At 31.7% G+C, this 13,948-nt stretch overlaps 1 protein-coding gene and 1 pseudogene across 1 annotated transcript; one reads left to right on the top strand and one right to left on the bottom strand.

Moving 5' to 3' along the window:
- Positions 1-3,472: 3,472 nt before the first annotated feature.
- LOC125833978 (uncharacterized) lies at positions 3,473-5,054 on the bottom strand (annotated as a pseudogene).
- Positions 5,055-7,324: 2,270 nt separating this feature from the next.
- Positions 7,325-9,760, top strand: LOC125833968 (probable mediator of RNA polymerase II transcription subunit 26b). The gene is made up of 9 exons (XM_049513144.1): positions 7,325-7,789; positions 8,052-8,120; positions 8,205-8,287; positions 8,702-8,754; positions 8,840-8,961; positions 9,061-9,088; positions 9,174-9,403; positions 9,470-9,560; positions 9,654-9,760. Exons 1-9 carry the CDS (start codon positions 7,325-7,327, stop codon positions 9,758-9,760), a joined length of 1,248 nt encoding a protein of 415 aa, XP_049369101.1.
- The last annotated feature ends 4,188 nt before the right edge of the window (positions 9,761-13,948 follow it).

The following is a 13,948-nucleotide window of genomic DNA, read 5'->3' as shown; positions in this document are numbered from 1 at the left end:
ACTTTTAACCAAACTTTAACTCTTAAAAACTCAACTTTCCAAAAACTCAACTTTTCATCAATTTTCCTTCAAACCAACTTCGAAAATACAACAATTAGGACTCGGGGCAATTATCGGGAGGGGTAAAACGGTCATTTTATGAAAATTTCCAAAAATGACCTTTAGGGTCATTACATTAACCTACCTCCACCGAAGAACCGAAGTTGGGCAAGCTACTTCTCCAACGCTTTTCCTTTCCTCAAGGCCTCCGAACATTCTCAATCTATCACGTATGCATAATTTATAAGTTAACGGGTCTATAGACATTCATATTACTCTATGTCTATCCTAGACTCAAAAACTCACCCAATCTATAATCAATTTCCTAAAGTTCAAGCATAGCGGTAAGTCTTAATTCCTCCCATTATCAATAACTTTAAGGATATTCAATTAATACAATACACCTAATATTTAATTACCTATCTCAATATATCAAGACTTGACTTATAATACGATAATAAAATTATAATCCAACAAAATTGAAACCTCTGGTACAAAATCAGTGGCAACCCACATGGATTCAATTGTCAATTTCTTTCCAGTTAATAGCACCTCATGGCTAATAACGGAACCTCTGGTACAAAATCAGTGGCAACCCACATGGATTCAATTGTCAATTTCTTTCCAGTTAATAGCACCTCATGGCTAATAACGGAAGACACCAATTTGTCGAGTTCGGAATCAAAATGACAATAATTTTTTTTGAAAATTTCAAAAAGGCAACTAAATTATTTATCAAATCAAAAGGGCAATAAATTTTAACGACGTTTAAATCAGGGTTTTCACCGCAAGACACAGAAATCCATGTGCCTTACAAGGCTATGGCTGCTTTTAGCCTTGTAGGGCTATGACAACTTTTAGCCTTACAAGGCACAGGCCCACCTGTGTTTTGCAAGCTGCTTTTTTTTAAAAATAAATTGAAAATGAGAGTTTGATAATTGCCCATATACACCATGTGTGTTCTTTATCATATGCACTCCTTATCCCTTCACATTTCAAGAACCCAACAAACAAAACTACGTACTTCTATATATTTCTTTTATATGTAAATTAATACTATAATTTATATATCTGAATTTTGGTTTCTGTATGATGAATAAATGTCACGCAACACAAACTGAGTAGTTTCAAATGGAAAAGAACTTTAAATTTGACCCAATTAAATTATAGATTTTTCAATCTTTAATATATTAACTAATCATCAGACGACAATTAGTACCACCAAACTAAATTATAGAAATGTCCAGTTATTAGGATTTGACACCTAGCTTTGGCTTCTTAAAATAAAATAAATAAAGTGTTATTCACGTGGTAACTAGTAAGTATTTCTTTATTTTTAATTAGAGGTCTTGAGTTTGAGTCTTCTTGATACGGAGTCATCTTTATTAGAGAGTGTTTTATCTATTTCGACGTGAATCCAGATTTAGTCAAAGTTTCGATATAGATACCGAATACTAGTTGAAAAACAAAAAAAATAAAATCATATAATGTTTCCATTAAGAACTCTCATAAAAATTATTCATAAAATAATTGAAATAACGTACTAATCAATGTGAGTGGTGACACCCCAGCCACCCACAAACTCCAACCCCATCAAATCCTCTATTAAGGAAATTAAATAGATGCAATTTCTTAAAATTGTTTAGATGAGATGTTTAATATGATATAAGAAGATAATTTATTTTTCATGTCAATTTTTTTGAATGATAAATTTATATGAGTGATTTTATTGATACAAATGTCTAAGTTGAGTGATTTTATTAATATAAAACAAAGTTCAATAACTTTGCTACATATATTTTCAAAGTTAAGTGGCATTTTGAGAGATTAACTCATTAAACTATATATATGAAGGTTGGAAGACATTAATCCTTTTTAGTGATATTAACATTAAGAAAAATAGCAATATTAGAAAATACAGAATTAACGACACACAAATTTCGTAGTTAAATAATTAAAATTTTGTGTTAATTTTATTTAGCGGTAGATTATAAGAAAATTCGCAAGGAGTTTTTTCTAGCGACGGATTAGCACCGATAAATTCGTTGATTCCATATTTTCTAATAGTGTAATAAACATTCTCAAATTTAATTTCATGCCAAGAAAACTGTCCTAATCACTATAATTAATTTTATAAATTGCATATCTTAGCCCCTAATTCGTTATGTTTTAATTCATGTGTTTTGCTCTAGTTAATTATTCTAGTTTCTCATTGTCGGCAAATTAGTTTTAGGTTGGTGTCACCATCTCATGCAAACTTAAAAGGATTAAATGAAACAAAAGAACAAAAACAAATATTGCACTGTTTTTTCTTCATTCTTTTTTTATGCAAATCATGACATGACAAACGGGGACAATTATAATTCTATTTTAGCTAACTCAAACCAAAGAAGGGAGTCCTTAATAATAAGAACACATTTTTTACAGAGGCGTATCTAGAGGGGGTGCCGTGGGTTCACGTGAACCCATGCTCCCCTCTCTAGATCATATATAGTAGTGTCATATTTAAAAAAATATATTTAAATATAGATTTGTGAACCCATGTTCAAAGTATCATATAATAATACAATGATGATGATTGGGTGCACCTATCTAAGTGAGGATAGAAATTTAAATTTTATATCTATGTTGTCTTTTTGAGTAACACCTCTTCAAGAGGTTCTCAGTTACACTTTTGACGTTTCAACTAATTTTGCTTTTTTTCCCCTTTAATCTTTCAAAATTTTCAAGTGTGTTACATTGCAAATTCCTAAAAAATTTAGCACTGTAAATTTTTTATATAATTAAATCAAATGTGTATATTAAAATTTAAAACTAGTAGTATTATATATTTTGGACCTATAAATTTTAAAATTTAATGGTTCATATTAAAAATCAAAAAGTCAAATCGATCAAATTTATATTTAAGATACATTTTTTCGTAATCGTGCACCCATCTAGCCAAAATCCTGGATACGCCTCTGATTTTTTATATTTGATTTTAAACTTTTCATTGCACACTTAATAACATGTTAATTATTATAGTCATAAAAATTCTTTATTTATTTCTTAAACATCGTATTAAATCATAAGTTACCATTATATGATATGAAGGGATCACTAGATACTGTTGAAGAAGAAGGAAGCTGATGATTGAAACATGTCAAAGGAACAGGTCCAACGAAGCTGACTGACGTGTCTGCAGCAAGTGTTGATGAAGAAGGAAACTGACGATTGAAATATGTCAAAGGAACAGGTCCAACGAAGCTAACTGACGAGTTTACAACATTTCTTATTACAACAACATCAACAAAAATTCATTAATATAATACATAGAAAAATCATTTTATATCTATGCCATTTGCCCAAATATCTTATGGATGCTTCCAAAGAAAATTTGATTATTATAGTGACATATCATTACAGAAGATGTCTGATCATCAAGTGGCATAACTTAGAGAGAAGAAAAGATAGGGACGTCAGGTAGTGTGAATCCAGCATCAACAATAAATATATTGCCAGATACATAATTTAAAGAATCATGGACCAAATATCTCAAAAGTGAAGTCAATGCTGGATCAGTTGTACCAAAAGTTTAAGTGGAATACTTCTTTTTGCTACATTTTTTAGCCAATCTTTTTTCACTAAATTCTCAGTAATCTCTGATTTGAAAAGACCTGTAGCTATTGCATTCACTCTAATATTGTGTTCTCCCAATTCTAATGCCATTATCTGCAAATTTCATAAATAAAGTTAGTAAGATATGTGTTTGATACGACAAACGTCATTTAGGGTTAGGTTATAACCTTTGTCATAGAATCCATAGCAGCCTTAGAGGAACTATAAGCGATACCACCAAGCATTAAAGCTCTATTTAAACCAGAAATTGATGAAATATTAATAATTAAGCCTTCTTTTTTTGAAGCTTGCATTTGTCTTCCAACATATTTGGAAACTAACCAAGATCCTGTCAAATTTGTTCTTAAAGTGTTTTCCCACTCTTCCTCTGAATTATCCACTGAAGATTTTATTCCTCCTATATATAAACAAAAAATATATTCATATTATATACTATATATGAAATTAAATTAAAGTAGCTTATGTCGAAAAATTATACTGCATATATAGAACAATTATTAGAAGTTCAATGAATTAATGATTTGGAATTCACGAATCTACTCTACTAAAACCAAGATAGATTGTCAAAAACGTAGAGGACGTAGGATGAATAATTGATCAGATCTATTACGAATAAGAGTTCCCTCATTTGAGATCTCTATGAAGAGTATCAAGCACGAAATCAAGATTTTATTTAGGATATTATTTTGGATCTCATTGAAAACTTTCAATAACTTACCAAACAAAGGCAAAGAAATAAAACTATAAAATACAATTTTTTAAAACTATATATTATTATTATATAAATTGTTGAATTAATCTCCTTGGATATTAATACATATTTTATTTATTGACAGTGTTATGTTATGAGTCGAATCTAATTAGATATGATATATATTTTAGTATTTTAGCTCCATCGTGACTACAAGTATTAAATATAAATATTTTGTGAATTTCATATGAAACTACTTATTTATTCGTGTTTTTACTAACCAAGGACACATACATTTTGTTGGTATAAACTTTTTTACGTACGTACCTCTAACGCCAGCATTGTTAATAAGAGCATCAATGTGACCAAAAGCATCCCAAACTTTCTTTACTGATGCTTCAATAGTTTTACCATCAGTAGTAACATCAAGTTCAATAGCCATAGCTCTAACTAAATGAGAATTTGAACTAGCCATTGTATTAATTTCATCACAAAGGGACTTCAACCGGTCCCCCCTACGAGCAGCCGCCACGACTCTGCACCCGGAACTAGCTAGGTCAAGGCAGAATTCGCGGCCAAGCCCCGCCGACGCACCCGTTACAAACACAACTTTGCCTTCCAATTGTAGCCATGGCTCCAGATGGTTAGCTACATTGTTCATTTTTTGAGTCCTTGGCTCAACATATTTTGGTACTTGTGTTGTCATTATTATATTGTGATAGCTATATGGGACTTGCTAGAAGTTTCTGTTCTGTTTTTAAGGTAGGTATGATGTGGACATCTATACAAGTAAATTTTTTTGAATAGAGGACATAATTTTTTTTTTTTATAGAAATTAGAAAAACATGGTCCGTGCATATGTATGTGATTCATAGGTTCTACTATAAAACTAATTATTGAATTATTTTCAAAATAAAGGCCCCATGGACCATATTTCAAGTTTTATTATCATCAAAAGACAAAAGTTATGCTGTCCTGGTAATTAATACTTCTCCATATTTAACAAACTTCTCGAATTCAAGCTCTAGAAGTTTATAAGAAGTCGTCTTTGATAGTGAGAGAATTTTTCAATACAAATTCAGATTAGTCGGGCCTTAAAAATGAATTCCTAACATCAAATGGAAAGGAAAAGGAAAGAGGTATTACAATAAATGAGTACAAACTACAAAGGGTTAAAGCTTTTAACTTTTGAGTATTTGGTAAAGTAGAGAAATTAGTAGAACATGAATTTCATTTTTAAAAATTATTCAAACACTAAAGAAATATTTAAAAGCTATTTTCACTTTATAAAAAACATTTAAAATAAGTCGATCCAAGCAGGTTAGCCGTAAGAATACAGAGACTTGTGGAAGAATGAAGAAAATCACAAGTAGCTTAAACTCATAAAACTAAAACATAGATCAATATTATGAGGGGAACATTTTCTTAAATTAAAATATGATCTATTACACTTTCATTTATTGCATATTTTGTCACCCTATGATGGTCCTATTAATATGGAATTTTATTCTATGAGAAGTCCTAGACATTCTATAATAATCTTAGAGCCCGTATGGATTAGCTTAAAAAAGTAGCTTTTAAGTCAAACTGAAATGACTTTTAAGTAAAAAAATAAAAAGTATAGGAAAACCTACTTTTGGTTTTTGATTTATTTTAAATTATTTTAAACTTATTTTAAGTAATTATTTTTACCTTGTCAAACACTTTTTAACTTATTTTAAATTATTTTTGACTTATTTAAGTTATTTTTTATATTTGTCAAATACTTCCAGAAGTCAAAATCGACTTAAAAGTATGTTTAACCAACTTTTAAGCCAATTCAAACACTCTCGTCAGAACAACTAAGCTGTTGTATGTTTGTTTTTTCCCTACCGTACGTTTAACTTGTAAACCACTAGTTTTTCATGACAAAATTAATAACAACTACGTTGGTAGGTTTGCGTATCCAGAATTTTGAGATTGACTTAAAAGTTGGTTAAACTTACTTTAAAGTCAGTTTTGATTTTTAGAATTGTTTGACAAATATAAAAAGTAACTTTAAATAAGTTAGGAAGTGTTTGGCAAGGTCAAAAATAACTTTAAATAAGTTAAAAATGACTTAAAATAAGTCAAAAATCAAATGTAGATCTCCATTATTTTTTATTTTTTGACTTAAAAGACATTTCAGTTTAATTTTTTATCTTTGACTTAATTTTTTTTTTTTTAAAAGTCAATTCAAACGGGCTCTTAGTTGTGACATTATACATATGGACCTTTAATTTGTTTCCTTGTGTGTGTGATTGTTGTAATAATACATTATGTCAAAACAATATTTGTCAAATTACACCAAGCATAAATGAATAGGCCTAAAAGGCTAAAATTCAGTTAAGAACTTGAGATATACATTCCAAAATTTACATTTATGAAGTTTTTCCACATATAGTAGAACAATCAAGTCATTGATTATTGTAATTAATTTTGTAACTAACATTAAATTTAGATGAGAACTTGAGATACATAGTCAAACTTTTTTCCATCAAAAATTAAAATTTTAGATTTTGGATATTATCAAAATTAGATAAAGATGGACTTTTTACTATTTGGGGGTTAAATAGTTGATCTTTTTTTTTTTTAATCAAGAATCCAATTTTTAGTTCCTGGGTGTTATGGATAGTTAATCAGGTTATCAAAAATTCCATTTTTAGGTTTTGGGTATTGTCAAAATAGGATAAAGATTGATTTTTTACTCTCTGGGTGTTACTGATAGTTAAATCTTTTTATCAGAAATCCAATTTTTAGTCTCTGAGTAGTGTAAAAATTGGATAAAGATTGAACTTTTAACTCTTTGGGAGTTATAAATAGTTAATGTTTTTAGTCAAAAATTCATTTTTTAGTTTTTGGGTATAATAAAGATTGAATTTTTACTCTCTGAATGTTATAGATAGTTAATATTTTTAGCTTGGGGTTGTTGTTTAGAAAGGTTCTTGATTAACAATCATGAAAAAGATGTCTAGGGAACTTAGGCAATGGAGAGCCTATTTTAGGTCATCAAACTTGGATATTTTTTATATCATTGAATCTGCATTAAGAGTAGCAGCCATTGATCACCCAAAAGAGTTTAAATTAAGAAGAGATGGAATTAATGAGCTACTCTTCTCAATTGGGGGTTTTGATAGTGATAAGGCAGAAAATGTTGTTGATGTTGAGGGAGATAAGGGTAAAAGAAAGTTTAAAAATGAGTTAAATGATTGTGATGCTGAAAAAAGGAAAAGTGAAAGCAATGTTGAAGTTGAGGCATTGAGTGATGAGATAGAGGAAGAGTCTCAAGTTGTTAACGAGGCTCTATCGATCAAGAAAAGCTATGTTGAAGTTGAGGCATTGAGTGATGAGATAGAGGAAGAGTCTCGAGTTGTTAACGAGGCTCTATTGATCAAGAAAATCATCGATAACAATCAAAATGAGGTATGAATAGAGTGATTTTACTTCACTTCAATTGAACTATTTTTTGCTATTGTTGGTTTTGTACATGTTTACTTGATTTTTTTTATACCTTATGAAGTAAGAATTTTTTTTTGTCTTTATTGATACATGATTGTAGTTAGTCTATGAAACAATGTAGAAATGTGATGCCATTTAGTTTCCTTTTTATTTGCTTTGAAATGTTTCTCCTTGAGTCGAGGGTCTTCAGTTGTAAGGTTTTGATAGTGTTATGTTCTTTTGACAGTCTGATTCGAATATATATAAGAGCTTAAAGAGGCTTCAAATGATGGCTTTGTCCGTGGAGATTCTGCAGGTTTGATCTTTTATCAATGTATAGATTTGATTTGCAATTTCTTTTATCAGCAATTCGTACTCAATGTATATATTTTTATATCAGAACACAGAAATTGGGAAGTCTGTTACTACTCTCAGATGGCACAACTCAAAAAATATTCGATGTCTGGCCAGGAAGATGGTCAAGTATGTCACTCTTTCTTTATTGCTGCTGAACTATGACATGATGCCATTTAATATAGTTTTGAACAATATTTCTTTTTGAGTTATCGCACCATTTTGTCATCACTTGCAGCTTTTGTTGGATTTTCATATCGTTTTTTTATTAATTTACATGCTAGCGTGGATAATACAGGGAGTGTGATGATGTCCTTACCTTATTTGTACAGTTTTCTGCTTCAGTACTATTAAGTAATCGAAGCATATACCTAGTTTCACCACTTTGTGCACTTAACCTCGACTTTTTGTGTTTGATTGTGGTTATATAAGAAACTGTCGTTGTGTAGAAACATTGATTATTCCCCTACAATGACTTAAATTAGACTGGATGGATATGGTAAACGAGTGTCGTTGTGTTTATTCATTTCTCATGCATCACAGGGGCTGGATTGAAATGGTACAAGAGTGGATGGATGCTCGAGCAGCATTAACAGGTCCTCCAAAATTTAGTGTTCTGTATTCTATGTTTAAGGTCATTATTGAAGTCTAATGTGGTGAGTTGTGAAACTATTGGTACAGAAAGGAAATCTGAGTCTACGAAAGCATTTGTTGTTGATGAAGAAGACGGAGGACTTCCTGCCCCACCCTTGGAGGACATACCTTTCCTTTTTCCTCAGACAACTTCAATCGAGTTGTCACAAGTATGCCTAACGTCTTACCTTTCTTCGACAAAATCATTTATCTTTACCTTCATGATTGAAACTGACTCGTTTTCATCATTCCCTATATATTAAATGTAGATCTTTGATGGCATGGATGATGATGGAAGTGAGTAGAAACTTTTGTCCTTATAATTATTTCAAATCTAGTCTTTTCTATTCAATTCTTCATCTAATCGTGGATTTTCTTTCAGATGTTATAATCAGCGTGGGCGAAAAGGACGAGCAAGAAAAGAAACAAACTTCAGTACTTGTCAAACCAAATATGCCTCCCGGAGGCAACTCAGGACGTGGAAGAACAACTAAGCCAACACTGGAACAGAAGCTCAACAATGATCATGAAATGAAACTCAAGGAGAAATCTGACCAGAGAAAAATTCAAACAAGGCATGTGCCTACTCAACAAAACTTGAGTATTCGAAGGGTGTGAATTTCTAGTTCATGTAAAGCTTCGATTTCTAACTAACAGTTCATTATTTTGTTGTATCAGAAACTGAAATGCCCCGATGAGGATGCAGAACATTTGAAACTTGAGGCCACAAAGCGAAAGCTCCATGAGTGTTACCAAGAAGTTGAAAATGGTTAGTTTGGTTTCTTATAGCGCGTAGACTTAAATAACTCATTGTGCACTACAAAACATGTCTGATGATATTTCCTTATCAATTGTTCTTCAGCGAAGAGGCAGAGGATTGTTCAAGTAATGAAGTTGAAGGACATACCCAAGCAAGGCCGTGGCATTAGAAAGCCTCATAATAGGCCTTTGGTAAATAGGCGTCAATGAATCATTTCTTCGCCTTTAGTCAATCTTGTGGAGGAGCATCGTCAGTTTTAAATAAAACTAAAGTTTATACCCATAATGACTTGTGCTTTTTTCAGTTTAGTTTTTTTATTTATCTTTTATCTTATTTATTTATTTTATCCTATTTTAGGTGCTTACAACCTTACAAATTAACCATATCACAAGAAAAACTCAAGAGGCATATTTTCAAAAAAAATTGAAGAAGTCTTAACGGTTTCTTCTACAACTAGCAGTTATTAAATTAAAATATAAAGAAGCTAATATATGAAGAATCCACAGAGATTCAACATATATATATATATATTTTATTATTATTATTATTATAAGTGGGAAGCTGCAAAGTGAAAAGTTGAATTACCATTTTGCCCCTCTACTAAATTAAAATATGATTAAACATAAATATTTTAATTACCTAATGGTAGAATTTGAAGTTCTTAAGCCCTTTAATAATTAAATTATCATTTTCTTGATAAATGAGTACATTGATATTGCTTTTAATCGTAATCATAAATCTCATAATGAAAGAATTTGAAAAGTTATGATATGAAAAGTCATTCATCACTTTGATGTAGAAATCAATTTTAGAATTAAAATTTGAATCTAAAGGGTCATTTCCTAATGCTATTTAAGAACCAACTTACAAAGATGGAAGCTCAAAATGGGAAATCGAATTAAGAAAATTGCACAATTCAACATGAGAAGATAAGAGAGTTAAAAGTTGCAAGTGAGGATAACCAAAAAAATGCTGAAAATTGGTAATCAAGAAGAAAAAATAGCAATGGAAAAAAAGAGAGTAAATTTACTACATGTATTGTAGTATTAAAAAGTAAACAATCTTATGTTGATATGTTGTCTCTAACAATAACAAAGTTTTTTTTTCCAGAGCATTAGGACTTTCTTTGCAATATCCAAAACTTTTCGTTCTTGCTTTTTTTCTCCATTATAGAATTTTTCTTCCATGAACCATTTAGAATTGTATGGGTGATGAACTTGAAGTATAGATATGTCACACCCCAAAACCGGATGTGATGGCACGTGCCCAAACCCCACCGGACACGTAAGCCTAACACCCAAAAACCCGACGATGCGGAATTAATAAAACAAGAATAAGATAGAAAGATAAGCGGAAGTCTTTAAATAAACTCAACATAACCCCAGAATTGGTTGTCACATGTACAAACCTCTAATACGGAATCTGAATAAAATATACAAGTCTCATAGTAAAGTTCTAGAATAGAACAGAACAATAAATATAGATAACTTGAGGGCACGTCTGCAATGAACCGCTACCTCTCAAGTAAGTCTGGAAGCTCTAATCTGAAGATAAGTAATAAGCCGGATCTGATAGAGCTGTCAACCTACACAACTGTGTAGAAGCAAGGGTGAGTACCAAAAGCAACAGGTACTTGCAAGTAACACTAAACTAAGCTAAACTAGCAACTACAAACAACTCTTTTCAATCCCAACCGAACCACCGAAACTTCATTCTAACAGCGAACCAACAACCTATACTACACAATTCATAATCAACAGATATATCTAACAGTGTCTCAACATCAATCTCATATCCTCATGTAAGAGCAAATAGATCATATATCACATGAAGAGGGGCAAATAGGAAAAATCCACACACCACAGACAAAGATGAAGTCAAATGCGATGCAAATGCAATAATGATGTCATGTAGTCGTGATGCATGTCTGTCCTAAGATACACATCTGTTGACGTAATCAGACCGCGCTGAATACTCAAATCAGAACCCATGGGGGCCACACATGGACCATGTATCACCGCCGGAACCAGATCCCATCGGCATCCAAATCGCTAGCCGGAGCTAGTCTCAACTGTGTCTCATATCCATCCATCCTCATATCAGTGTCTCAGAACTCATGCAACAGATAATTCACACATGGGATGAATAATGAATATGCACATGTCATCAATCACAATCATATCACGATCACATCATAGTATTACACATTATCTGTCTCAATCACAACCATATCACGATCACATCATAGTATTACACATCATCTGTCTCAATCACAACCATATCACGACCACATCATAGTATTACACATCGTCTGTCTCAACATCAATGTCTGTATCAATCATAGCCTACTCATGCTCTTCTATCCCCTCAATATCAGTTATCACATGACTTATTCAACAAATTCAAGTCACATATAACACATTTAGCTCGTTTTATTCCCCATCTTTCAATTACAACAATTTCAATCAACAAATAAAACTCATCCTCAATCCCCATTACTCCCCAACACAATTAGGAAAGTAGTCATGTGTAATCTAAGAGTTTAACAAAATTTAGAAGTCGCTTGCCTCAAAACACTTCAACTAGTAACTCAAATTTGAGTTTTACCCTTCCGAGCACGCTCCAAATCACCACAATCTATTCATAAATGGAATCTCACAATCAATACGAATCTAACAACACCAATATCGTGAAATTTGGAGAAAAGGGTAAAATGGTCAAAAAAATCTCGTTCCGAAAAATATTCTCGAAATCTGGAAATTTTTAGTGAAAAATGTTCCCCAAGAAATTTAGAATCCAATAGTGAAAACCATTTCGAAAAAGGAGTTGAAATGAGTTCACAAACTCAATTTTTCTATTAAATTCGGATTAGGCAAAAACCCCCAAATTTTTCAGTTGAGATCTCAAATTTTGATGTTAAAATCCATAAATAATCGATGGAAATCAAAGATCTAAGTTGGAAATAACTTACCCAATGAATTCCTTGCGAAAACCCACTTGAAATCACCTATTTTCGAGCTCTCAAAGTCTAAAAATGGAGAAATGGGTATTTTTCAAGTTGGGGGAAAATGGCTACTGGTTTTTGGCTTTAAAAAAGAAGAAAAAAGACTGCTGTTGCAGCTAAAAAAAAACACAGCAGCTGAAACAACAATAACACCAAAGTTTAAGTCCCCGTTGGACCCTCGAGATTCGTTCGGAATCTCGTGCACACAAACTAAATATGTACCCCCACTAAATTCGACGTTCCGGACTCAATGGAACTGTCGGAATTTGAATTCGAGGACTCCTTGACCCGAAATTCAATAAGATGCCAAGAAACTAGTTTAACGCCAAAAAAATTCGAAACTCAAACGGAGCGTCTAAAAATTCAACCAAGACTCATTCTAGACTTAGAATCGCCTCCCGAAACCAACGGTACTCTCAGAATTTCAATCCGAGCCTCGGAACCTCATATGTTGACCAAAGTCAACTCTTTATCACAATTTCACAACTTTAGCAACTTAGGACCTCAATTCTTCGTTTCAACTCCAAATTCAACTCCGTAACTTCACACAGACCCGTTTCGACATTCTAAAATTGCCGGAATCGACGGAAATCTGATCCGAGTCCCGAAACTCCAAATAACTCGAAAAAACACTTTTTAACCAACTTTAACTCATAAAAACTCAACTTATCAAAAACTCAACTTTTTACCAACTTTTCTTCAAACTAACTTTACAACCACAAAACATGGGACTCAGGGCAACTACCGAAAGGGCAAAATAGTCATTTCCACGAAAAATTACCAAAATGACCTTTCGGGTCATTACAAGATATCAATTTAAGGTATATGTAGAAATTTTCTTATTGTGCATTTAAATGAGAACCATTAATCATTTTTGTTATTCATTTTTGCACATACTAATATACCATATGTTTGGACCTAATAACTTAAAAATGTAACTCATTATTTTAGTTACCAAACTAAATTTTTCAGGTTCGTCAAATGTCTAATCATTTGACATACAATAAGGAAGTTATTTGAATACATTGATTGTTCATCTATTTTAATTTTTTTTTTTAATAGCTTGTGATACTGATTAAAATGTGATTTTGACAGTAATTCATACCTTTCACGGGACTCACGTCACGTGCAAAGTACGTGTCCAGGATTAGTACACATATAAGCGCGCAAGGAGATTCAACATATATATATATATATATATAATAAAATAAAAGATTTCGAAGAAAATTAAACTACCTTTTGCAGTACCCTAACTCCGTCCATGCATGTTCCTTCACATTAAATGACAATAATAGCTAGCTAAGGACCATTATTCATATTCAAATATTTGCCATCATATTTCAAGAAAAGGTAATACTAGGAAACATTTCATAATATCTAGCTAGGAAACATT

Source organism: Solanum verrucosum, unplaced genomic scaffold, assembly GCF_900185275.1.
Source record: "Solanum verrucosum unplaced genomic scaffold, falcon-dt-bn FXZP01000285.1, whole genome shotgun sequence".
In the NCBI taxonomy this organism is placed as follows: domain Eukaryota; kingdom Viridiplantae; phylum Streptophyta; class Magnoliopsida; order Solanales; family Solanaceae; genus Solanum; species Solanum verrucosum.
This window is presented reverse-complemented; position numbering and strand designations above follow the sequence as displayed.